General features: G+C 56.6%; 1 protein-coding gene across 1 annotated transcript in view; it reads left to right on the plus strand.

Annotated features, from left to right (window-relative positions):
* The window catches only part of SH2B2 (SH2B adaptor protein 2), a 24,857-nt gene extending 5,334 nt beyond the window's left edge, over nucleotides 1-19,523 (plus strand). Inside the window, exons 2-9 of the mRNA XM_009885196.1 lie at nucleotides 6,225-7,100; nucleotides 10,288-10,389; nucleotides 14,417-14,508; nucleotides 16,676-16,770; nucleotides 17,311-17,493; nucleotides 17,617-17,810; nucleotides 18,555-18,726; nucleotides 19,210-19,523. Coding sequence (XP_009883498.1) covers nucleotides 6,225-7,100; nucleotides 10,288-10,389; nucleotides 14,417-14,508; nucleotides 16,676-16,770; nucleotides 17,311-17,493; nucleotides 17,617-17,810; nucleotides 18,555-18,726; nucleotides 19,210-19,523 — 2,028 coding nt within the window. The remainder of the gene's footprint in view (nucleotides 1-6,224; nucleotides 7,101-10,287; nucleotides 10,390-14,416; nucleotides 14,509-16,675; nucleotides 16,771-17,310; nucleotides 17,494-17,616; nucleotides 17,811-18,554; nucleotides 18,727-19,209) is intronic.
* The last annotated feature ends 6,120 nt before the right edge of the window (nucleotides 19,524-25,643 follow it).

Here is a 25,643-nt window from a genome sequence, read left to right on the forward strand (position 1 = left end):
AGGGCTGTTGTGGGCAGGATGCGGCCCCCAAAGCCTGGTCGATGTACGGGCACATCAATTCCTGCGGGGTTGGCCCTGGGACACAGAACGGGGGGATCGCGTGCAGAGCTGCGGGGACACCATCGTATGTACAAGAGGAGGAGGAACAGGGACATTTCTTGTCTGTTTTCTATTTTGAAGACATCTCCCGTCAGTGCCTGTGCCCTGAAACCCTGGAAAATGGCCATCCAACTCTGCTGGGTACTTTGGGGGCATCTGTTTTGAGAGCTGCTCCAGCTAACGCTGCGGCTGGAGGAATCCCTCATCAGGCAGTGGAAAAAGACCCGAGAAGTCTTTTCACTCCGGACAAATGTTTTCTAGGCTCCAGATGACAGGAGGACGCTGTAGTGCGTCTGGGCAAGGAGTCAAAGCATGCATTTAATGGGGGATTGGTTCAAGGAAGGTGGTTTGCCCGTTAAATTTGAGGCCCAAATGCTGTACAATTAATATTTTAGTGGGATGGACAGTAAATGAGAGGAACAAAGATTGTTTCCATTTCTATCCCATTCAGACAGCCGGTCTGAGTTAAGGCCTGTAGAGTATAAATAGTACATGGAGCAATGAAGAGTGCAGAGAGCAATCAGCTTCTCCCACCCCGGGGCTGCGGTGGGGACGGTAAGTGGGTCTGGAGGGGCGTGTAACGCACACGGGGGCAGATAACTTTCCCTTTTTTTGCCTTTGAGCTTTCTCTTCCTAAGCTCAGCCTCTACGGCTGGTGAAAGCTCTGATGGGTCCCGAGGGCTGAGACCCTTCCCGGCTCCTCCAGGTGGCAAAGGCAGTCCCCGAGAGGAGGACGCGCGGTCTCTGCGTGCGTCGGGTGTCTGCTGTGGAAGGAGGGATGCCGGCTCCGTGGCTGGTGTGTCCCCCATCCCTTTGGGGCTTGCACAGTAAGAGCAAAAACGATGCGCTTGCTTCCCTTCTGCCGTCAGCTCGGAGCCCCGCGGGCTGCTGGCTTTGCCCCACCGTCCCCGTGGGCAGCCCCCAGCCCGGTTTTAGCCATTTTCCCCGTCTATCTTGCTCTCGGACCTGCTCGTGACTCGGGGATCTCCCCTGGCCATGCAGGCCGAGGTCAGGCGCGTTTCTGGGGGAGCAGCTGCCTGGGTTTCCTCACACCGTCCCCACGGCATCGCCAGCCCAGGGCTTGGAGTGGCATCGATCTTGCTGGAAACGGAGCGGTTTGCTGGACTGGGGCAACTGGGACCGAGGTGGGGATCTCCTTGCCCATGAGCCAGGGCTTTGCTGAAGACTTTTCCATGTAGGTTCTTCCTCTCCTGCCCTTCCCTGCTCCCAGCCAGGCACATGCATGACCCCGGGAGCTCTGCCGTGCGGGCGGAGATGGCGGGATACAGGTTTGCCTCTCACAACTTCCATCCGACGGTATTTTTTTCCCCATCGAATTTCGTCTCGCTTTGACCCACCCTGACTGCGCCGTGCCGGACGGAAGGGGAACATCTCTTTATTAGGGTTGTTTCCTTAAATAAAGCCCTCGGAGCAAGTGCTGGGCTGGCTCTCCTGGCTATCCCATGACCGGTGTTGCGTGTTTGGGTTATTAACACCTCATTAGATGTTAGTTCCTCCTCACGTCTCTGGTTCAGCAAATCCTGGTGGCTTTGCCGTTGCTCCCCGACTCCTGCTTCACCAGAGAATTAATTTTTTTTTTTTCATGGTCTCTTGCGCTTCTGCTGATGGTTTAAATTTCAGTTCTTCTTGAGGTCAATAGTTTACTTCGACTTTTCAGATCTTTCAACTTGTGTGTGCTGACACACGTCCCCCCAGCGCACGGGGTGCATCAGCACAGCTTATCGGGAGAGATTGCCACACCATCGCTGCCAGCGAGCGGCTGGCTCTCGCCTGCGATTGCAACCTGGGTTTCCACTTGGATGATCCCCAGAAATCTTTTTTTTTTTTTTTTTTCTTCCCCTTTTCCTTCTTCTGTATTGCTCTCCCAAGTGACAGCAGGGCACAGCTCTGCCCCGAAGGCTCTTTGGGGGCTCGTGGAGGTGGGTTAGGAGCCCATCACCAATCCGATGTCTCGGTTGCCACTTCGTGGCTTCCCTTTGACAACAAAACTCCTCATTTTATATATTCATATGTCTGTCGCCTCGTGTAACCCCGGGCAGGGACTCGAGGCTGTGGCCCCTGAGTTCTGGCGTTGGCAGATAGCACCTCCGAAGGGACATCTACTGCTCCTCTCCTCCACTCTTGCCCCTCTACTCCACTCTCGTGAGACCCCACCTGGAGTACTGCGTCCAGCTCTGGAGTCCTCAACATAAGAAAGACATGGACCTGCTGGAGCGTGTCCAGAGGAGAGCCATGAGGATGATCCGAGGGCTGGAGCACCTCTCCTATGAGGAGAGGCTGAGAGAGTTGGGGCTGTTCAGCCTGGAGAAGAGAAGGCTCTGGGGAGATCTTATTGCCGCCTTCCAGTCCCTAAAAGGCCTACAGGAGAGCTGGGGAGGGACTTTTTACTGGGGCATGTGGTGACAGGACGAGGGGGAATGGCTTTAAACTGGAAGAGAGCAGGTTTAGATTAAACATTAGGAAGAAGTTTTTCACTTTGAGGGTGGTGAGGCACTGGCACAGGTTGCCCGGAGAGGTTGTTGAGGCCCCATCCCTGGAGGGGTTCAAGGCCAGGCTGGAGGTGGCCTTGGGCAACCTGGTCTAGTGGGAGGTGTCCCTGCCCAGGGCAGGGAGGTTGGAACTCGATGATCTTCAAGGTCCTTTCCAACCTAAACCATTCTATGATTCTATGATCTAGCTCCCAACAGTGCCCGGGCGCCCGCTGCAGCCCTCGGTAAGCCGGGCTGGAAGTGGATGGCCCTTGCTTTGCGAAAAAGCAATCGCAGATTTGCTGCTTATTTTCCTCTTGAGCTTATTTTCGTCTTCCCTTCCACCGCTCTGCCCGGGGATGCTGTCTGTGGCATGATAAGTTATTTCGAGAAGTGGGGCAGCGCTGTTGGTATGGAGGGGAGCGGAGGCACCGAGATTAAAGGTAAATCTACACAGATAATTGGGAGCCTGCTTCCCCGCAGAAATCAGGTGAATGTGTACGTGCCGGGGTGGGCGGCGGGGCGGCCATGGCTCGGCGGTCTCCGGGGGGGCTGCCCCCGGCCCCCCCGCCTGCTCCCAGCCTCCGCCGGGGGGTCCCGGCCGGGGGCTCACGGACCGGCTCCGGGCACGAGGGGGGCTGGAGATGTAGCGTGGGGTTAGTAATCCCCCCCCCACACCCTGCGCCGCCTCCTCAGACCTGCCAGATGTCTCTCCTCTAGGCTTCATTTTTATAAATTGGCCTTTTAAAGTCTGTCATCCCCGTGCAGATGAAAGGAAGATGCTGCGATGCCTCTGCGTGCGCGTCTCCGAGCTGCGGTGCCTGGGTGGCGAGGCTTTTTGTTTGGGGCTTTATCTTTTCTGAAGTGCCTTTTTTGTTTGTTTGTTTGTTTTCTTCTTTTATTTTTTTTCCCCCCCTTAGTCTCGCAGAGTCTGTCGCATCTTGGCTTGCCAGCCCTCGGTTTCGGACAGGCAGGTCCCATTCTGGTCCCTCCTGGAGAAGATGGATGGGGAGAAGCATTCTACCCCATCCGGGGAGGGGGGCACACACCGGCAAAGCCCCAGAGCTCAACACACGGGGCAAAGCCAAGCTGCTCCCTCTTGGCACGTGCAATTAAACCCATCGCCGTGAGGCTTTCTCTTCCCCACCACGTCCCTTTCCACTCTTTTCCCTTTGCACCCTTCCCCCCTCCCTTGCTCTTGCTGTGCCTGCTTGGATCGGCAGCCGGAGAATCCTTTTCATCTCTTTTTTTCTCCCCGAGCCCAAATTCTCCTGGCGCGTGGCTTGGTGCCGGGGCAGTTCCCGGGGGGGTTGATGGGGAGCTGGGGCTGTGAATTTTAAAGCCGAAGGACAGTAGCCGCCACCCCGAGCTGAGCCTTTAAATTCTCTGCTCGGTGATGGATGGATAAGTAGGAATTGCATTCGCTGGGCGGGTAACAGACAGCTTTGCATTTTCTGCTGCTTTCCCACTGTCTCTTGGGGAAATTCAGACACTGCTCCTAAACTGCAGGGACGGGGTTTTTCCCAGCTGGCATGGATCCCTGCGAGCAGGACCTGCTCGTCTCTTGGGAAAGCCCTGTGATGCCGGGAAGAGCCTCGCCGGGGATTCCTGCAGGGACCGGAGCTCTGTCGGGGACCGGCCACGGCGCTGCAAGATGTGAGGGGCCAGCGCAGGTCCCTGATGGCCACGTGTGTCCCCTGTCCTGGCTGCCTCCATGGCACAGCCGGGGCGCCGAGCAGCATCCCCATCTCGAAAGCGGGAAGATACCACGTGTGTGGGGCAGAGATGCTGCCGAGAGGAAAGCTGCGTGGTCCTTACAAGACAGTGGAGAAGCCAAGCTCCCTGGGCTCTGGCTCTCACAAATAACTTGAGGTTTGTCTTTCCATCACATGCTTTTGTTGCCTGTGCGACTTTCTCCCTATTTGAGGGGGTTTGAGAGCTGCTTCCAGGGCTGGAGATGCTCCCGGAGAGCTCATGATGTTTCATGCTGGTGGGTCAGGCAGTGCCTTGTCTCTGTAGGGATGTGCTGAGGAAACGGCTACCCGTTCCTGGCCGCTGCTGCTGCTCCAGATCACAGCCTTCGGGGCTGTGTCCTGCCTGGGACCGACTTGGTCGGGGTCTGGAGGATGAGAAGCGCGTTAGCACAGTCCCTGGTACCCGCCCTGATCCCGTGGCTTGTGCAGTTTATCCGAGCGGTAATTAATTATTGGTCATGTAAGCTGCTGGCGGGTCACTGCGCGTGATTTATTAGCAGGAGTAATCCCTCGCCAGCAAAAGAGCTGCTCTGTGACTGGAGAACAGCAAAATGCAGGGGAACTGTCCTGTCCTTCCAGAAATCAGGTGTGATCCCCAGGCATGGTCCCCGTTTGGAGCACGGCAGCCACAGGCTCCCCGGGGCTCTGTATTTGAGCCAGCGGAGGTGGATTAACCAAACCGTTGCCCTCGGTGGGGAGTGAGGCTTGTCTGGACACACGGATCTTGAGTTTGGGGACACGGGCTTCAGCAGTGCCCCAGTTGCTCACTGGCAAGGCTCACCGTCGCCGGCCGGCACAAGCAGCCCCGGCACTGGGAGATGATTTTTGAGATGCAGTTGCTGCTGGGGTTTCCCCAGGGAGATGGTTCGAGCTGCCCAAAGCCAGACAGAGGTTTGGGAAGTGCAGCATAAGCACAAAGCCAGGGACGCACGTGTGCCTCTGCGAGTCCCGTGGCCGCTGGGAGAGGAACCAATGTGGAGGTCGGGCAAAGAGGTGCATCTCCCGTGGGCATGTGGTCTTCAACTTCTCGTGGGCTCCTGGGTCTGGCTTATTGGAGGGATCTTTTTTTCTCCCCCCTGTACCCTACCCACTCGTTGACCTCTGCCGAGGACCCTTCCCGGGGTTATCCGTTACGCCACGGTGCCTGATGCTCAGCAGGGAGGGCGAGCGGCAGGGGCTGAGCTCCCACGTGGCTCCGGCAGCTCAGCTCGGTCTGACGGTGATGTGGGTGGACAGGGAGGGCTCGGCCATGGCGGGGGGACAGGAGAGCAGCGCCTGCCCGGCGTGAGATGTCACCTGGCTGAGGAGGGTCTGGGCTATAAAGCCTGGGAATGAGAAGCTCTGGCAGGGTGTCGGGCTTGGTCCTTGCCAACCAAAGAAGTAAGATCTATGTCTCTTCTAATATATCTCCTTAAAAAAAAAAATAAAATGATGTGGTAAGGGGTCAGGGCAGAAATAGGGATGGAGAAGGAGAAGGACCAGCTGCTGGGTGCGGAGGGGAGGGTGCTACCCTGTGCGCCCATGCAGACCCCGCTGGGACGCCCGGTGCTGCCTCACCCCGTGGGAGAGCTGCCACCGTGCCCGGGCAGAACACACAGGCAAGAGAAATCCTGAAGGCGAATCCCCCCCGGGCTCCTCCGGTCGGGGACTCCTTAGCGGTTTTATGAGAAATCAATAATGCTTTTGCACAGTTATAATCGTAAAATAAGTACAATTTATGGCTGCTGCCGGGGCCAAGATTTTTTTCCGACATACGAGGTGGAAAGGGAACAGCGCAGAAACACTTTCCCACGGTGTTTCCCTTTGCCCCGGGGCTGCAAACCCGCTCCTGCATCGTTGGGGGGGGACGGGACCCGCTTAGCCGGGGGGCGCACACACACAGAGAGTGGGTGGCCCCTGGCTGTGCCCACACTCACGCAAGCCCTCCTCCCCGCTCCCCGACTGGAGGGAGTTCTGCGAGCTGCACGCCCAGGCGGCCGCCGTCGACTTCGCCCAGAAGTTCTGCCAGTTCCTGAAGGAGAACCCCCACTACGACACCCCCGGGGCAGAGACCTCCTTCTCTCACCATTTCGCCGCCAACTTCTTGGACATCTTTAGCCTGGAGGTCAGCCGGGTGTTCGTGTCCGACTCCCCCACCAAGTACAACATTGTGCCCTTCGTGGGGCTGCAGAACTGCCACGTCCCCTACGGACGCGAGGTCAACCCGAGGAAGGAGGAGACGTCCACCGAGTCCCTGGACAGCATGGACACCCCGTTGGGCGCCGGACGGTACCTGAGCCCGGTACAGCAGGTGCAGGCACGCAAGGTGTCCTCCTATGGCCAGTCCCGCAGCTCGGAGGACGTCTCCATCCATGCTGCCACCAAGCCCAAGTTCAAGAAAGGCTTCTCCTTGAGGAACATGAGCTTGTGCGTGGTGGATGGTATGAAGGAGATGTGGCATCGCAAGTCCTCTCCGGAGCCGGGTGCTGAGGCTGCCCCGAGTGGCCGGAGAGCCGAGAGGGAGCCGTGGCCGGCTGGAGGGGGCAAGGAGCCTGGTGACCCACGGGAAAAATGGACCCACAAGCTGCGCCTGTCCAAGGTGCCCTCCTCCAAGGTGGAGCTGGTGGACATCCAGAGGGAGGGGACACTGCGCTACATGGTGGCCGATGACACGAACTGTGTGGGGAGCTCGCAGTGGCAGAAGTGCCGCCTCCTGCTCCGGAAAGCGGTGAAGGTGGAAGGAGAGAGGTTCCTCCTCGAGTTTTACGTCCCTCCGAAGGTAAGTCCTAGCTTTTTTTCCCCCGCTGTTGTTTTTCTGAGCAATGCAAGCAGCAGTTGGACTTTGCTTGAGGGTTTTATGTCCACTGCTGAGCTGGGGTGAAATCCAGCTCTGGTCTGGAGCGGGGTTTGGTGCCGGGTGGCTGAGATGCGAACGGAGGGGACAGCGTCATTGAAACGCATCCAACCTGCAAGCCCCAGTTGCTGCCATTCACCAGGGCATAGCTCCCTCCTTCCCCACAGCCTTTGGGAGACATGCTGAAGCCGCTGCCTGGTCCTTTGGCCCCCAAATATCATCAGTCTTGGTGGAAAAGCTCATTCCGCCATCAAGATGTTGGGTGTCCAGGCTCTCCAGAGGCTTTTTTCTCTTCCCAGTGCGTTGCGGTGACATGTGGTTGACTGGTGTCTCATGCAGCAGCAGTATGGCAGGGATTGCTGCTTGGGCTTTGTGCTTTAGATCTCCGAGGGATGCTAGTCCACTTTCTGAAAGCAAGGGTGTTTTTTTTCCTTTTAAAAATAATACTTCATTTGGAATAATTTTGCATCTGCAAGGCCACCTCCAATGCAGCTTTTGGTGAGGGGGGCAGAAGACGCCAGTGATGCCCTTTGGGGCTGGAGCATCACTGCCACGGATGGGTTTTGCAGCTCTCCTCCCAGACAGCCCCAGCTACGTACCCTCCTGGGCAGAGGAACACTGATTACTATTATTATTACTGACAGTATCACTTTTCCTTGCCTGCATCTGTTCTTCTGTAATTTCAATGAAAGCTTCAAAAGCAGGAGAGATTTTTCGTTGTGGCGTGTCCTCGGTGCATCCTCCCTCCCCTTCTCACAGCCGTCTCCCCTGCACGCCATGCAGGGAAACCTTGTCCCCGTTTTCCTGGGGGACACGCTGAGTGGTGGAGCCATTTGCTCAAGAAATGTGGATTACGAGACCTTCAGTCGTCTCCTCGCCGCAGGACTGCCTTTGCTCCTGGGCTGAGCGAAGGGATGCCTCGTGCTGCCAAACCCTCGCTGGCGCTAACGCCGTGGCTGTGCCTCATCTGTGTTGTGTGTTCGCCTCTTCAAAGAGCACAGGGCAAATAACGAGCCGTTCCCCGGGGCTTTATTAGCTGTATGTGTCGGTAATGAAATCTCAGGTTATTTAAATACCTAGAGAAGAAAAATCTCATTTACTTCATCTTCTCCAGGACCTTCCTGCTTGTGCTTCAGTCCCTGGTAGCGATGCTATCACGAGCTATCGTGCCAGGCACGCACCGGGGGCTGCGGCTCCGTGGGTCTCGGTGTGCCCCAAACCCCCGGTAGCCCTCGGTTTGGTAGAGGCATGGATCCATACGTTATACATAGGGACAGCAGGGTAGTTCATATTTTTAAACATAATTTTCTATTTTTCTGAGGCCAAAATGACCCTGTTGGTGTTAGCCTGTGCCTCTCACCTAACCACCCCATCTCTCCCGAAAAAATCTAAACCATGAGTTGAAACTCAAGTGCATCTCTCTAGAGAGTGGCTCCGCACCGGTAGGGATGGTGTGCATCGCTGGTAGCTGACTCGGGAGGGGCTTCCTCAGCCCAGGGACCGCACGAGACGCGGCTGGAATGGAACCACCCTGTCCGTGGCTCGCTGAACGGAGGGTCCCGTGAGCCCGGTGGGTGCGAGCCGCACAGAGCAGCGCTGGCGAGTCAGCCGCACCAAAGGGGCAATAAACTCAGCTTAAAATGGAACGACTGCCGCTCTTAAAACATTTAAGAGAGTACTCATAGAAGGATTTTTTTTTAGTGTATCTTGATTTGCCTCTAAAAATCAATTTTGAAATGATTTTATGGCAACTTTTATGAACGTTGTCTGCTCTCCTGTTACAATCACACCCCGCTTTGGTTTACACCTTTTTCCCCTCATCCCATCTTGCTTTCCATCTGGCAAATGATTCAGCTGTAAAAGTGGCACCAGCCTGGCACAGCTGGAGGAAAACGGCTTTTTGCTTCAGTGGCGTGCAGGTTTTGTGTAGGCCCTACAAAAACTATGATCGTGCCTTTACATCTTTAAAGGGAAGGACCCTCCTGGGAGAAGACCCTTCTCCGGCTCACCAGTGGATTTACACTGTATTTTCTTTCCTTTCCAAGCAGCTGCCTCCTCCTACCTGACCTTCTCCCGTGCAAAGATCAAGAGGGAAAAATCCCCCAGGGCAGGGCTGAGCCCCCACAGCCCTGGGGCTGGTGGAAACGAAACGTCCTGGAGGGGAAAAAGCAGTTCCTGTTCTCTGTCTTGGATCTATATTTTTATTTCCCCACACACCCCCACCCAAAAAATGGGAACTGAGCCCATTGTTGGTAACCTGCTGTGTGGTGCTCATCGCCGGCCTCGTCCCATCTCGTGCACCCAAGGGACCAGGCGCAGGTTTCGGTGACTATGTCATATCTCTGTTTCCCACAGCTGTGATGCTTCGAATCCCGGAGCCCCGGAGGGGACCAGCCCCGGAGAGCAGCTCCACAGGCTCCTTTGCAGGGATTTGTTATAATTAAAACAAATATCCGGGGAATCTGTTGCTCAGCAGAGACTTCAAGTGGGAGGCACCAGGTCCTGCCCCCCCATCAATGCTCCGGCGGGTGCCGGGGGCCCCAGGGGAAATTCATTTTTCTTTATTTTAATATAATTAAAATTCCCCGCATGGCGAAGACTGCTGCGTCGTAGCTTTTCGGTTGAAATGCCGCTCCCGCACTGGCTAAATGGGGCATCTTCCCAGGCTGCTTTCTGCAGAGGGAGCATCCCCCGTCAGACAGCGCAATTCTCGTGTGGCGTGTCTCCATCGGGAGAGGCTTTAAACAGGAGAGGAATAAGTGGTCTTGGCAGAGCTGGTGTATCAGCCCGCGCCGGAGCAGGGAAGAGGTTTGGCAGTTAAATGCACTAACCTCCCTATCTTCCAGCGGGCCTCCTCTTGGTTTAATTAAAAGAGCTTGGAGTTATCAGGCACATGAGGGAAATCAATGCTTTTTTTTTCTCCTCCCCCCACCACTGCCCCAAGCCTGTAATAACCGCGCAGGCTGCGCTGTGATCTTGCTTCTCCAAGAGCCCCCTGCCTTGTCCCCCGGGAGAGTTTGATTCAATTGAGCGACTTTTTTTTTTTTTATTTTATTGATTGATTTCTTTTAATTTTTATCTGGGTTTGTTTTTTTTTTTTTTCTTATCCCAGGCTTCCAAACCCAAGGTGAGCATCCCGCTGTCGGCCATCATCGAGGTCCGCACCACCATGCCGTTGGAGATGCCCGACAAAGACAACACCTTCGTCCTAAAGGTGCGAGCAGGGCGGCAGCGGTGTGTATTCCCATGGGGACCCCATCTGCACCAGCATCCAGCCCCCGCTGCGGGGATGCTAGATCCCCGAGGGGATTGTCGCCTCATTTTTTCGGAGACGGGATGCCAACAGCGCTGATGGGCCCCAGGGGATCTCTCCCCTGGTTGTGCCCCACTCCCCAAAAATGATACAACCTCCCCCTGATGCCTGGGTATTTTGGGATCGAGCTGTTTGCCTGACTTTCACCATGGGGTTTTGCTTCTCCGTGTCACCAGGAGACTGGTTAAATTAGTGTCCAGAGACACTAATTGGTGCGGCTGCCTGTGGTTTTGTGAACTGCCAGTGCCCTGGATCGGTGGCACGTGGTGGCCATTTTGACACGGCACTGGGAATGGCTGTGCGGGGCCACCGAGGCCCTGGGGATCAACCACCCCACGCGAGTCGGGGGGCACGAGCAGAGAATGAAAGTCTCTCTCTCTCCAGAAATCTCTCCCGTGTCATGCAATTAATTAGCTTAATGCTCCCTCCTGCTCTGCCGAAAGGCAGCAGCCTGTCATGGCAGAGCGGGGCTGAATGTCGCAGGGTCCCGGCTCGGGGCGTGACATGCTGCCGTGATGATGGATGTGTCGCTGGAGATGGTGTTTCTCTCCAGCTAATGAGGTTCTGCCTCCCAGCTCGTGATAATGGATTTGTGCTCTCCATCAGAGTCGTTGGACGTGCCCCACTGGGGACGTGCCCCACTGGGAGGTAGCCCATGGATGTGGGGAACACCAGCGTTTTGAGGATTTCTGTGTCCTACCTTTGCTAAAAAAACCCACCTTGCCCCCTGATGCTTCTCCCTAAAAGCATGTGGCAAAGGCTGAGTGGAGAGGCCGGGCTTCCTGGCTGAATGAACCTGCCTAACAGCTCAGAAAACTGTGAAAGCAGAGGAGGGAAAAAATTGAGCCTGGCTTCATGAAAGCACCCGTGCCCGGTAGCCCATCTGGCTCCAGCACACATTGCCGTGGGAAATCGCTCTCCACCAAACCCGCCTCCTTGTAAAGGTCCCACATCTTCTCCTGGCAGCCTCCTCCAGAGCATCCTCCTTGCCCCACAGACTTCTTGCTGTTCAACCTCAACCTCTGCTGTGGTTGGTGTCCTCCATGGACACGGAGGCTAATTTGGCTGTTATCTTCTGTGCCTCAAAGACCAACCTCATATGTCGTCCTCTCTCCAGACTGACCAGGTCCTCCCCACTTTCCCTGTGGGCTCTGGAGAGTGTGTCTCAAAGCATATGTGGTGCCGTGGCCGGGAGCGGATGGGAAGGATTGCTTCTCCTTTGATTGCTTCTCCTTTCTTCTTCCTCTTTACCCAGCCCAAGTTGACCCAGTTGATTTCTTTGTACCCTGATGACGATGTTGACTCATACGCAGCTTGTAGTCTGGTGTAACCCCTCGATACTTTTTGCAGAACCGCCCCGGAGTCACGGTTCCCCAGCCCAGACGCCCACAGCGATCAGTGTGAACCCGGAGCTCGCCCATGCCCTTGAGCTGGGGGCTGGCTTGGGCTTTTTCTTCCACAGAGCATTTCTCAGCTTTGACAAGTTCATTTGAATTCTCGTCTCATCCTCCAACACACTTGCCACGTGGTGTCATCTCTAAATTGATTAGGCATCTTCTCTTTGCTTTTGTCCTAATCGTTACTGAAGAGCAGCGTGCAAGAGAGTCCTTGATGTGAAGGAGCTTCTAGCGTATCCCTCAGCTTTGATCGTTAGCCATTGATAACCCATTAACCATCCATAACCACTCTTGGAATATGGCTCATCAGCTGCTTATGATGATGTCTTCTAGATCCCCTTACAAGACTCATCTTGCTACCTGCCTTGCTGGAGTGTCACATCAGTGGCCAAAGCGTGGCCAACGCCAAGGATGTGGCCCTGCCTCTCCCCGTCCCTGGGGCTGTCACGAGCAAGTGCGGATGGGTTTGACGGGGTTTGGTCATGGCAGGTCCCTGCTGGGGGGATTTGGTTCCGGGGTGCTGCCTGGGTGCCTGTGGAGGGTTGGTTTCTCTGCCTGCTGGAGGAGGGCAATGAGCTCTTCCCCTCCTCTGGAGCCCAACATGCTCTTTCCACTCCCACCGCTAATGGCCCTGTGACCGCTTCAGCCATTTCTTTAATTACCCCGGGGAACGCACCAAACCCCACCGGTCTGAAAAACGCCTGATTGCCCGGGTACCCTCCTGCTGCTGCCCTGTTCTGGCCGGGGCGCTTACCCTGCCGGGGGGTTAATTGATTGCCATCGATCCTTTGAGCGAGCCGAGGCAGCGAACGGCGCAGCATCGAGCCCATCTGCTCGCTTCTCTGCCTCTGCTGCCCCTCTCCTGCTGCTCCGGCTGCCCTCTGCCCCCCCGGCCCGGCTGTCAGCACAGGATGCTTTTCCCTTATTCCCAACATCCTTTATTATTTGTAGCTCATTTTTTGCCCCAGCCCTTTTTGCCGGGACATCTTCTTGCTGCTTTTTTGTGTTGCCCCGTTGCTGGCTGGACTCTTGGGGGGGCGGTGAAGCGCCCCTCGATGCTGGGGTACGGATTAAAGGGGTGAGAAGGGGAGCTGGGTGCCGTGGTTTCCCCGCTGCCTTCCTACGGGGCTGATGTCGAGCCGCATCTTAACCTTCGCATGCGACGTGCCGCGCTCTGGCAGGTTACGATGGGCAACCTGAAAAGGAAAAGCCTTGTTCAGGGGGCCCACGCCGGAATAGTTTTTCCCAAATTGCCTAAAAAAATTAGCAGGCAGCATATCCCCACCGCCCGTCAGACACCAAGCATGTGCATTTTTATTTTTTTTTTAATTTTTTTCTTTTTCCATTGCACAAGCAGACATTTGCAAAATACCCAAACCCTGCACGTGTTTTGCTTGCTGTCATGCTCTGCATGAGAGAGCAGCCCTGTCTCCCACGCCGGCTTCGTGCACTGCCCGCAGAGAGCCGGAGAGGCTCCTTTGCTCTGGTTAACCATAACGGAGGGGGTAAATCTTTGCTGCTCCCCTCCACCTCTGCTCGGGGCAGGATCTCCCGCGCGCGGCCCCGGGCTGTGGCAGGGGAGCAGATTGCTGCTCGACCTCAGCCCGGGCGCTGGGCACCGCTCCCCGCACGCCCTGCTTATTTTCAGGGCAGTGATTCAGTTGTTTGTGATTAATTTAATTTGCTAGGAGGTTGTCTCAGCTGGCAATGCGATACCCTGCCGGAGTCAGGGCTGCCTCGCCGGCTCGGGAACACGATGTGTAAGGGGTCCGGGAGAGGTGCGGGGAAACCATCGCATGGGATGGCTCCTGAGACCATCTGCCCTGCTGCCCCGTTGCTGATGTGGGGCTTTTCTGGGTCCTCCCTGGCCCTAGAAAGCCCCAGCTCCTTTGGGATTGCAATTTTGGAGGCTCTTTTGCATCCTGATTTTTATGTGAATTATTTTCCTTGTTAAAGTGGGTTTCTCTCCCACCCTGTTGCAATCAGAAATCGGAAGCCTCAGGGGCCAGCAGGCAGAAAAGGTAGCAGAGGAGAGGTTTTAGACTCCCAGGTTTGAGGATCTGGCAGGATTCTGGGGCAATGAGAGAGCAGCACGGCTTCTGCTCTACCTGTGCCGAGCTAGTTTCTGGAGGATGCTGAGGCACCCCAGAAGCGAGGGATGCTGTCTGCACTGGCGCGTGGTGCCGTGCACCCCCCATGCCCCCAGCCAGGTGTGGTTTTTCCAGGGAGGCTGTAAAAAAAACCACCTCGTGATGCGTTTGCTGATAACGGTGGGGTGGGGATTTTCCTCCAAGCCCCAGCTTTGGTCAGGGGTTACACATCAAAGGATCTCTGTGGGTAACCCTTTAGCATCCCTTTGCTGGGATGAGGGGGAGCACTCATCCTCTCCTGTTTAAGCACGGTGCTCTTCAACAGCAGTAAGTGGATGGGGGGGTCCAGCTGGGCTATGGGGGGGTCCAGCTGGGGTATGGGGTGTGCTTTACCCCAGGGGACCCCGGCCGCAGCCTGACGCTGTCCCATGTTGTCCGCAGGTGGAGAACGGGGCTGAGTACATCCTGGAGACCATCGACTCCCTGCAGAAGCACTCCTGGGTGGCGGATATCCAGGACTGCATCGACCCCGGGTAAGCCTTGCTGGAGGAAGGTGCTGTGCGGGGTCCGGGCTCACCACCTCCACGATACCCTCACCACCCAGCACGGGTTATTACCCCTGATGCAATTTTTTGCTACTCGGGGTATTACAGAAAGTCCCTGACTCGCGTCAGCAGAAGTCTGGAGGCAAAGTCAGCAGCCTGTGTGTGTCAGAGGTGCAGCCTTGCAGCGAGCTGGCCGCTTGCTCACCCCCTCCTGCTCCACACCACCTTGGCCAGGCAGAGGCAGGCAACCCGGGAACGCAGCCCTCAACGCGGGAAGCACTTAACACCCACCCTCTGAAGCTTTTCTACTATATTCGAGCTATTTTCTATGGTTTTTTTTTCCCCCAGTCCAGCATCTGTAGTATATTTAAGATTCTGCTGGCTAAATCGATTTATTTATGTTTCTGTCACAGTGGCATTAACACTGTCACTGGAGTCACAACAACTCTGCCAAAACTTCTCATCTGCTTTAGGTTACGCTGTAGGGAGGTTCGCGTGCCCTTCAGCTGGCTCAGCCAGCCCCGGTCCCCAGCAGGCAGGATCAGCCCAGGCACTCCCCGGGCTCCGGGGAAACCCCAGCACTGCGCTTCTTGGCACAGTTTTGGAAAAAACAAGGTGCCCAGGCTTGCGGAGGTGAAAACCTCGCACAAGCCTGGAACAGGGGCTTGGAGAGGCTCCAGCTGCCTCCGGGCTGCCTTTGCCCCCCTTACACCAAAGAGACGCGGTTCGGGTGCTGCAGGGTGGGTCACGGCAGAGGCTGCGTCTCGCGGGGAGGATGCACTAATGGACTCCAGATCTGTGCTCCTTCAGCTCCTTTTGCTGCTTTTTAAAACATTTAATTCAAGGAGCAATGCTGAGGCTGGGCTGCTGACGGAGGCGAGGCTGGGGAACACAGCCCTGTTCCTCCCAGTGCGTGTTTCGGTGCCGGTTTTCCTTCCAGGGCCATGGCCGTGCTCACCTGGAGCCGCTGCAGAAGCTGCCGGCAGCCCTGCGCGAGCCCCTCGCTCTGCCGCCGGCAGCCTCCCAGCCTTTTTATGTTTGCTTAGCGCCCGGCACAGTCCCGCTTTGGCCCCCGGACGTGACTGTAAAGCAAATAATAATGAACTCCAGAGCAAATAATAATGAGCTGTTTAATACACCGACACACATGCTTGGTGCCAAGAACGAATTTTCAATCAGCTGCTGATGCTTTTGCCAAGGGCTGCGTGCTGGAGCCGCTGCATGAGCGCCCGTCGACGGCTTTTCTGCAGAGCGCTGTTGGTTTTGGTTTCCTTCCTCCCTTCTTGTTTTTAACCGGCTGCAGCTGAATGACTCCCAATGGCTGATTCACTTACTGGCCACTAAATAATTCAGCAGCTCCCTCGTGAGCCGTTACCGCTAACGCAGCCGCTTCCTTGCTGCCTGTGCCCATGTGGCCGCCGTTAAGCAAGAGCAGCCGAGTGCCATGGGCAGCTCTGGCAGCGCCGCCGGGATCTCGCTGGCAGCCAGGATAAAAATAGGCTGTGGAGCAAGAGGGGGGACTTGAGCAAGAAGGATGCTGAAGTGCACGGGCAGGGGTCGGGATGCAGGGATGCTCTCTGCCGGGGCTGTACCGCTGTACCCCCCCACCCCTTGCTCTGCTCCTGCTCGCTCTGGGCCTCCCAGCTTGGTTTTTTTGGTGTCTTTTGGGGATGTAATTCCTACGGGTTGGTAATTCCCTTCGCAGAGGGTAAAAGCGAAAGCGCCCTTAGGTGGAAGTCGGTGGTGGGAGCGTGCATCCCCCTACGGATGTCTTGCAAAGCAAAGCGCTGAAAGTCAAGGCAACAGACTTCCATCCGAACCAACAAGGCCACAGCAAAATACTGCGGCTAGGACCGACCGGCGTGGTGCGCGTAGTGAGGGCTTTCAAGGGTTTAACCTCTTCACACCGGTATCTCACCCCAAAAAAGCCACGTTGTTTTGCTGGCCACTCTGCCTCTCGATGCTGTGGGTGCTTCTGTCCGTGGCAGCCCCCCCAGGAGGAAGAGAGGAACATTGGGATGTGCTCCCGGATCACAACTGGAATTTCGCTTTGGTCGAGTCCCCATCGCGTGCCTGTGAGCGGAGGCGCCACGCGTGTGTGTCTCTGCGGCGTGGCAGCTGACGCGTGACCGTCCGCTCTGTGCTCTCCCCCCAGGGACAGCGGGGACGACATCGAGCTGGCGTCCTGCGCGCAGGGAGCCTGTCTGCCGGGCAGGGTGTCCTCCTGCAGCTGCGAGTTCCTGGCTGACGGTAAGGACCTACGTCTGGAAAAAACACCCGCTGGGGAGGGTGGGTGTCTCTGGGTGCCAGCTCTGGTTTGGAGGGGGGCAGATCCTGCCGGTGATGAAGTGAAGGAGCCTGAAGTAGGTGCTGTGGGGATGGATATTCCTCTGTCCATCGCCTTCCCCTTCCTCACGCTTGCCCCCACTGCTGTTGAAGACATTGACGTTACCCCTGTATGCCCTGGTACACGCAGAAAATCAAGTCCCCGTCTACAGGCACTGGGGTCTCTGGGTCCCAGCGAGCAGCCTCCACCTGCACAGCCCCACCTCATCTCTATGCCCAGCCAAGACACGTCTGTGCCCCCCATCCCGGTCGCACCAGGGGAAGGAAACCCGGTAAAGCCTGAAAGGGAGTCCCCCCGAGCTGCAGCAAGAGCCGTAGCCTAGCCCCGAGATGTCTCCGAGAGCCAGGGGTGCTCCAACGTGGCTGCCTTCAGAGCAGGAATACCCCTGGCCATGTCTGGTGATGACAAACCATGAGCTCATCCCTCTGCAAATTCCATTCCAGATGTGCCCAGGCCGCCAGACAGATGTGCCCTGCCTGGCGCTCACAACACCGCCACAGCCACCGCCGTCCCCACGCCCCACGGCCGGGGCAGGGACTCCCTGGGGGAGCTCCTCACCCACGTCCCGCTGGAGAGCTTCCTGCAGACGCTGGAGTCTTCCCCCACTGCCAGTGGGCATCTCGCAGGTACCGGGATGCAGGATGTGGCCCCAGCGCCTCGCTCTTGGGGATGCACGGAGGGAGAGGAGGAAGGGGTGGGAGAAGGTGATGTCTGGGTGCTCCCTAAAAACCTGCTGTCCCTGCGGCCAGGGGAGGACAACGAGGCGGAGGCGGAGATCAACCTCTCCGACTTCCCCTGGTTCCATGGGACTCTCTCGCGGATCAAGGCGGCTCAGCTGGTGCTTTTCGGGGGTGCCCGGAGCCACGGCTTGTTCGTCATCCGGCAGAGTGAAACACGGCCGGGGGAGTACGTGCTGACCTTCAACTTCCAGGGGAAAGCGAAGGTGGGTGTTCTCCACATCTCCATGACTGTTAGTGCCAGCCCTGCCCAGCACCCCAGGCCCCTTCTCACCCTACTGGGGCTCTGCGAGCAAGCGGGTGCCATGCGGTCACCCTCAAGGTGGCAGCTCTGTGGGGAGCTGCACCCCGGCAGGGCATCCCTCGGGACCGTCCCCTGCGCCCTGCCCAGCCCGTCAGCGCTTTCCCAGCTGGATCAGTGCCTGCCACATGGGCATAAGGTTAAATACCCCACGGGAGCCCAGCGTAGCCCGGCGCATCATCCCCTGCCGCCTTCTTGTCTGCTCCGTGTCCTGAAGTACACGGATGCACTATAAAAAACCCAACCCGTGTGTCGTTTTCTGCTGGGTCCCTTTCCTACCAGAGGGCACACGCTGCGAGGGGTTGAGATATAACTGCCTGGTCTTGTCGCCTGTCCTGCAAGGAATATTGCAGACAGGCTGGGGGCTTCCCTAGGCTGGCTGTGTCACCAGGATTGGAACAGCAGCCCCCTCGGCTGCAGCCAGCCACCCTTCTCTGGCCGCTTCTCTACGGTGTTCATCACCAGGAGGGGACAAACTTCTGGGGTTTTGCAGGAGACCCTCCCAGCCAGACAGGGGGGAAAAAAAAATAAATAAGTCCTGTGTTACAAGCAAACCTTCCTTGGCTGATGGTGGCTCCTTGTGCTGATTGCAAGGGTGAATCCCACCCTTGCAATCCCCAGCTCACCCGCTGGCCCCCTGCCCCTGCAGCACCTCCGCCTGTCGCTGAATGAGAGCGGGCAGTGCCACGTGCAGCACCTCTGGTTCCAGACCATCTTCGACATGCTGCGCCACTTCCACACGCACCCCATTCCCCTCGAGTCGGGCGGCGCGGCCGACATCACCCTCCGCAGCTACGTCGTGGCCCAGAGCCCGCTGCCCGGTAGGTGTCGGGGTCGGGCAGGGGCACGGCTGCATGGGGAGGGTTGGATTGGTGGTTGGGTTGGGATCTTGCGTGGACCTAGAAGGGACTGATCCCTGGGATTCCCCCACCCCCCTTCTCCCTAAAGCTGTGCCCGTGCTGGTGTGCGTGGCTCTGGAGATGCTCCGAGGTGGGCATTATCCCACTGAAGGTGGGCAGGGAGGACCACGCAGCAGCAGGGCTGTGCCAGGGTGACCCGTGTGTCCCCTGACTGTGGGTGTCAGTCCCCTGGCTCGGGCAGGAGAGGAGCAGAGGGGTCTGAAAGGGCTCGGAGCATCCTGCTATGCCGGGAGAGGGCGGGCAAGGAGGGCTGGGGAAGGACAGGGTCAAGGATGGAGAGAGTGAGCAAGGGAGAGGGTGGATATGGGATGGTGGCAGCGAGGGAGAGGGGAGGCTGAGCCCCCAGGCAGCATTGGAGGGGTCATGCTCCTGTCTCCCTTGCAGATGCCGGCCCCCCACCAGCCCTCGCATCGCAGCCACCGGGCTGCCGGGTTGACCTGCCGCCTCCGCACTACTTCTGCAGCACAGCACCCACCAGCCTGCCGGCCCCACCGCCCACCGAAGGGGTGGCCGTGGCCCCTGCTGGCACCGTTTCTGCACCCTACCACCGCTTAGAGGGTGACCTGGGCCCCCGGAGCCGCAGCGACAGCACCGAGCGCCGGCCAGACCCCCCCACCACCAATGCCGAGGACTACCATGAGGCTGATGGTGCCCGGAGCCGGACCCGGGCAGTGGAAAACCAGTACTCCTTCTACTGAACCCTTCATGCCTGGGGGCTGGGATGGTTGGGGGATGCGGGGCACCATTGCCCCTCACCGCTGCACCAGCCTCGCCACCTCCTCCTGCCACCACCAGCATCCCAGCCGGGATGTCCCTCTTGCTCCCTGTCACTTTTGGGAGCTGTGTGAGCAGCGGGTGATGTCCCGGCTGGACCCGGCACCAGGCCCAAGGTTGGGGCAGCGCTGGGGGTTTCAGAGGCTGAAAGCATCAGTGCCATTTTGGAGTTTGCAGCCTCTTCCCTTTCCCTTCGGACCAAGAGCTCTCCTGGGGCCAAGCCAGGCTCCCCGTGTCTCCTCCGTGGGGATGCCCCTCCTGGGGTGGCGGCAAGCTGCGACGGGCTCCGTCCTCCAGCCAAAGCACCTCGGCACGTTCCCTCTGGGGTGAGAGCCCAGCGTGGCCAACATCCATTCTGGCACCATCGCCCCGCAAACCAGGGGCTGAGGGGCTCTGGCGTTCTGGGATGGCCATGGAAGTGGCAGATCCATACATGGAGGCTTTTCTCGCACACGCGGATCCATGTGCCCTAGAGGGCAGCCCTCCAGAGGTGTGAGGCTTTATCAAGGTTGGCATCCAGACTCCCTCTGGGGCACGCGTTTCCCACCCTCTGCCAGAAGGTTTTTTTCCCAAAGCTTAATGAATCGCATTCGAGGAAGGTTTTTCCTGCTGTCCTGCCATTTTCTGTTCCTTTGTCCTTTTTCTCCTTGCTGTACTGATGGAGAGTCTCTGGATGACCCCTTTCTTCCTCCCTCTCTTCCGTGCTTTTTCAAAACCTCAGCTCTCTGCAAGGGCATCAGCTCAGCCTTCTGCCTTCTCTCTACCCCAGGGGGGCAATATTCTCCGTTGCTCAAGGCAAACCTTGAAAAATATAACAACACCCCCGCTTTGCATCAGTTGTTAGTCATTCGGGATGTCTCAGGGGGGATCAGACAGAGATCTGGGGCTGTGTCCGGGGGTGAGAGGCAGCCTTGCCCTGCAGGTGCTTGGCTGGGCTCCCGGGAATGAAAACACTACACATCTTCAGTAGATGCTACTGAAGATTATTATTTTTTCTTAGAGAAATCAAAATGCCCAGGAAGAGCAAAAGGAATGGGGCTGCTGAGAGGTGGGTGAACAGGCAGCCGACACGGAGGGGCCAGGCCAGGCCGACTGCGGCCACAGACAGGATTGCCCTCGCCGATGGCTGAAGTCCGTCCCCACCAGCCGTAAAACCCTGCCAGCGACGGCTGTAGCAGCACTGCTGCCAGGAAGGACCAGGCACTGCAGCGGTCACTGCTTCTTGGGGGCTTTCTGATAGACCAGTGCAGCCACATGCATCTATAGCAGAAAAAGGAGGTCCCCTGATAGAGGCGAGCCCTGGAAGAGAGTGTAGAGCAGATGCCCGCTGTGGCCAGGTACGCGCTATGTTGTCGATACTTTTCCTACTGGTCACTGAAGCCCTTAGGGTGGTTTTACAGGCCAGGCTGCTTACTGGGATTATGTGCCTCACGTGGGGTGGGAGACCCTCCGAAAGAGCAGCTTTGCTTGCAGACAAAATGCTTGCACGTCCCTCTGCATTTGCCTCACACAGCTCGTTTTCCCCATCACCAGGACTCCTGGCTCCTCGTGTGGCTGCCAGGCCTGGGTGACCGTGCTAGCAGGACCTGAGCGAGGTGGCTTTGAAGCGTCTGGATAGGTCTCCAGGTAGAGCAGACCCCACCATACCCAGCTAGAAGTTACCACTTAGTGCAAAGAGAGGTATGAGCCGAGCCCCAACCTAGCTCAAAACCCCTTCAATTTACCTGGATATTTGAGTTGGGTCAAATTATTATTTTTTTTAGGTGCCTTCTTTCCTGAGCTAGCAAAGCATGTCCCCAGCACTGGAGTCGCTTGTCTCTCCCACTTCAAGAGGGCAGGGAAGGTTTCTCCAAGGTTCCTTGCCTCCTCCTGCGATGTGAGAGGTGCCTTTCTGGCCCACAGGCACATGAGACAAGGGCTGGTGGATCTCATTCCTGCGGGAAATGCCACCTTCTCCCCAGACGCATGGTCCTTCAGACGGCAGCGGGAGCAGTTTGCTCTGGTGGGGGTATTTCTCCTTCCTCAGTACAGCTAAAACCCACCTCAGAGGAGCCCATGCAGCGGGGAGAGGCCAGATGCTCTCGGTTGATGTGTTTAACATGGACCTGCTTCCTTCACACACATGGTGAATGAGGGGGGAACCTCCGGATGCAGCACAGACATCGTCACTTTTGTTCTTCACTGAGGTCCCAATGTGCCAGGCGGTTTGGGATGGGAGCACTGCCTTACAGACCTTCAGACGTTGGCTGATTTTTCACCTTCTGTGTCGCGGGATAGGAAAAGGAGGGGGAAGCAATGAACTGCAAGCAAAAATGTTAATTTGTAAATAGGGAAGAGTCCGGAAGAGTTTACTGTTCTGTAGAATAAATTAATTTTATTTAAAAAAAAAAAGGAAGGGACTTGTTAAACAAATGGAAAACTCGAGTTCCAGTTTTAAAATAAAATCACTTGCAAAAAGGACAGTACATGAGCTTGGGGCTTTGCTGGATTTGCTACACACACAAAAAAAAAAAAAAAAAGGGAGAGGGAGAGGGAGGATGCTGTCATGTCGCATGTGTGTAGACCTCGATGCTGTCTCGAGGCAGTTGGGGCCGGGCTCAGACTGCCTCTGCCTGATGGAGTGCGCTGAGGATGGAGGAGAGGGGTAATTTTCTCACTGTTGAGCAGAGGGAGGTGGAGGATGGGTCTGCACAAGGCAGGGTTTCCTCTCCTCCCAGTCTGTTATTTTCTTTGTCTGGTTTGTCACTGGTGCAAGTCGGAACGCCTCCATCCCTGAAGCAGCGCAGATAATAGTGAATTAGCAGCCCTGGGGAGTGGAGATGGACCTCCCTCGCCAAAGGCCTGTGCTAGCATCTCCTAGCAGCCGAGGTCCCCGTAGCGTGTCATCCCCCCCTCCTATGCCTTCATCTCTCCTGGGAGGCAGTGCCTCACACTCTGCTGTTGTACGTCTTTCTAGTGTGCTCTCTTCTGCTGAGGATCCCCTGGGAAAACTGGTACGTTGTCCCAGACTGTACTGTCACAGCTAAGCAGCGTGACAGACACGGCTTCCAGACGCAGCTAACACATGGCTTTTGGGGGGAGGTGGAGGGAGCTGCTCAGCTCTGCTGTCAGGCCGTGGTTGTGTCACGATCCATTCACAAAAACATGCTCTCTCCAAAAGCCTCCAGAGCCTGTTCACCGGTCCTGGAGAGCTCATCCATCAGGAGCTGGGCAGCTGGGGAGGTGACAGCCCCTCCGTATGGACAACTTCGTTGCCCTCAAGGCGGGCACTGAGGGCTGTGCCTGCGGGACAGCTGCTCCTCCTGCCTCACGGTAAGCCGTTCACACCTCAGCGTATTAGCAAATTGACTAATTACAGCATTAGTCTTGCTGGAAAACACGCTTTCCTTTCGTTTCACAGGGTTCCCGGGAGGGCAGGGGCAGGACACAACAGCCCTTTGCATCCAACACAGAGATCTAGTAGTGAAACAAGGGAAAAGCAGCCTCAGCGCATGGGCTGGGCTGGACTGTGTGCCAGCGATGTCCTCTGCCGGGGGGCAGAGCAGGACTGGTCCGCGGGGACGCTGGCGCTGAGCTGCACCCTGGCAGATACTATCAAGAGAGCAAAATTGTGAAGGGATTTCAGCAGCACAGCCTCCCACGTTTCACGTGGGTGTTTGAGCTGCCCGTGGCTGCTCCTGCCCGCCTGCCATGCAGGGTCTTTCTCAGCAAAGGCTTATGGTGCTTCCAGAAGGATCCGTTTGGTAGGAAAACCCCTCAGAATGCCTTTGCTCTGCCACACAAAGGAGCTGCTTTGATACAGCTCAGGGAGCTGAATTTTGTGTTTGGTTTGCACTGAAGGATGAAAACACTTCCCTGTTCTAATGCAAATCCCCTGTCCCCAGTAAGCCCAGCTCTATCCAGATTCCAGCCCAGCACTCTTGATTTCGTGGGCTTTGTATTTTTTAATGGCACGATGAAATACTTCCTATGTTTTTATGACCCAGGTAATAGTCTTCTCCCCTCTCCCCAGATACATCTTAAAAGTAACGTGCATAATACATCAAGAGTCTGCACTAATTCCCTAGACATGTAGTTTGAGAGCGAGATGCTCCTAGGTCTCTTTCCCCACGCTGTTTGTGTGGGTTCCGCTGGATGACAGGCAACTGCCTGCTATTTCTCAGGGCTGTGTGTCATTGCTGGCACAAGCCACGTTTTGGGCAAGAGAACTGAGTTGCCCAGCTGCTCCCTGCAGCCCTTGGGCTGTCGCAATGTCTGCGGGCACGGCTGCCAGCCTGCCTTCCTCTCGTGAGGACTGGCATGAGAGTGCTGAGACCTGACAGCTCATCGCTCACGCCCCTGCTTTTGGAAGCTATGTTTTGGAGAGGTGGCTGTGGCAGCAAGGAGGAAGAAAGAGGGTGACGCCTAATGGGCTAGTGAGCTAAACTGGCCTGCATTGTGCTCAGGACTCAGCAGAGCAGAGGGAAGAGGAACCTCAATCGATTTGCAGCAACTCTGCTTCTAAAATCCATTCTGCAGTGACTGAGAGGGGACGGGGGCACGTACTTGCCCCAGTCTCTGCAAATGGAGCTGGTATTTCCCTGGTAGGGGCTGAGTACAGGCTAGCACTGTCTGGTTTCTCTCCTGGTGGGCTGAACAGGACCCAAGGCTGAGAGACCTGCAGGCACAGGAGCTCGTGAGCTGGGAGACAGCATGGGGGAAGCTGTTTGCATTGCTCCAGCCAGGGCTGTGACTGCAAGGATGCCTTCCAAGGCCAGCACGGCCAGCTGGGAACGCAGCCAACACTAAATTCACACCATTCTTTTACAAATCAGGTTGGTAAGACAAACATGAGGCATAAACTAGCACCATTTCCATAGCAACCTCAGTAGAGGTTGAAAAGTCTTTTGTAAACATAGGGCTGAACCTGAGGATCAGCTCCCATTTTCTTCACGGAAGGGGGAAGAGCATGGGGGCTTAATAAATTCAGGTCATACAAATGACCCATAAATCTCAGAAGGAGCCATTCCCAACCCCTCTGTCCCCCTTTCTGTCACCCTCTCCACATGCACAGCACGAAGCTGTCTGAAACCCGGAGCCCAACTTCACTGCTCCAGCCTATCTCCATAAACTACACAAAGGCTTATGCCCCTCTTCCATTGCAGCTGACCTTTACTAGCTAATTCTCTGACGCACACACAGCCCGAGCACATGCCATGCCATTTCTGTAAGGCCACTGTGGCTTGTCAAGAAATTTGGCTTGCAGAGGAAGACTGTATGGCAGCCAGCTCCGGCTCCTCTTCCCCACTCACTGCTCCCTCCATCCCCATCAGACAAGCGTGGGTCTGCGTGTACGAGCCCTCAGCTGGTCCCGGCACCGCTCTGGCAAAGCCAGGAGTGAATATGAATGCAGACAGCACAGCGTCCCCCTGCCTCACTACCTGCCTGCCTCTCCAGCACCCGGCGAGGCCGCGCCATGGGGAATCACGCTGCCATTCATCACTGTCAGCGGACAAAGCCTGCGGGCAGCGTGCAGGCAGCGCTGCTTAATTACTGAAGTGACACGAACAGATGGTGCAGGCAGCCTGCCAGGGAGGCACTAGGAAGTCCCGTATCACTTACGCCATCACGGGGAAGGGATTTGGCAGGGCTGAGGGTGCCAGTGTGAAATGCACTGAATTTTCACCCTTCTCGGGGCTCTGCTGTCAGGGCTCAGGCCGGAGCCTGGCAAATCATAGAATCGTCTAGGTTGGAAGGGACCTTTAAGATCATCGAGTCCAACCATCAACCTAACACTACCAAAACCACCACTAAACCATGTCTCTCAGCACCTGGCCTACCCGTCTTTTAAATGCCTCCAGGAATGGCAACCCAACCCCTTCCCTGGGCAGCCTGTTCCAATGTTTGATAACCCTTTCAGTGAAGAAATTTTTCCTAGTATCCAATCTAAACCTCTCCTGGTGCAACTTGAGGCCGTTTCCCCTTGTCCTATTGACTGTTACCTAGGAGACGAGACTGAAACCCCCACACTACCCCCTTCCTTTCAGGGACCTGTAGAGAGCGAG

The sequence above is a fragment of the Charadrius vociferus genome, unplaced genomic scaffold (genome assembly GCF_000708025.1).
Source record: "Charadrius vociferus isolate BGI_N301 unplaced genomic scaffold, ASM70802v2 scaffold54, whole genome shotgun sequence".
Taxonomy (NCBI): Eukaryota; Metazoa; Chordata; class Aves; order Charadriiformes; family Charadriidae; genus Charadrius; species Charadrius vociferus.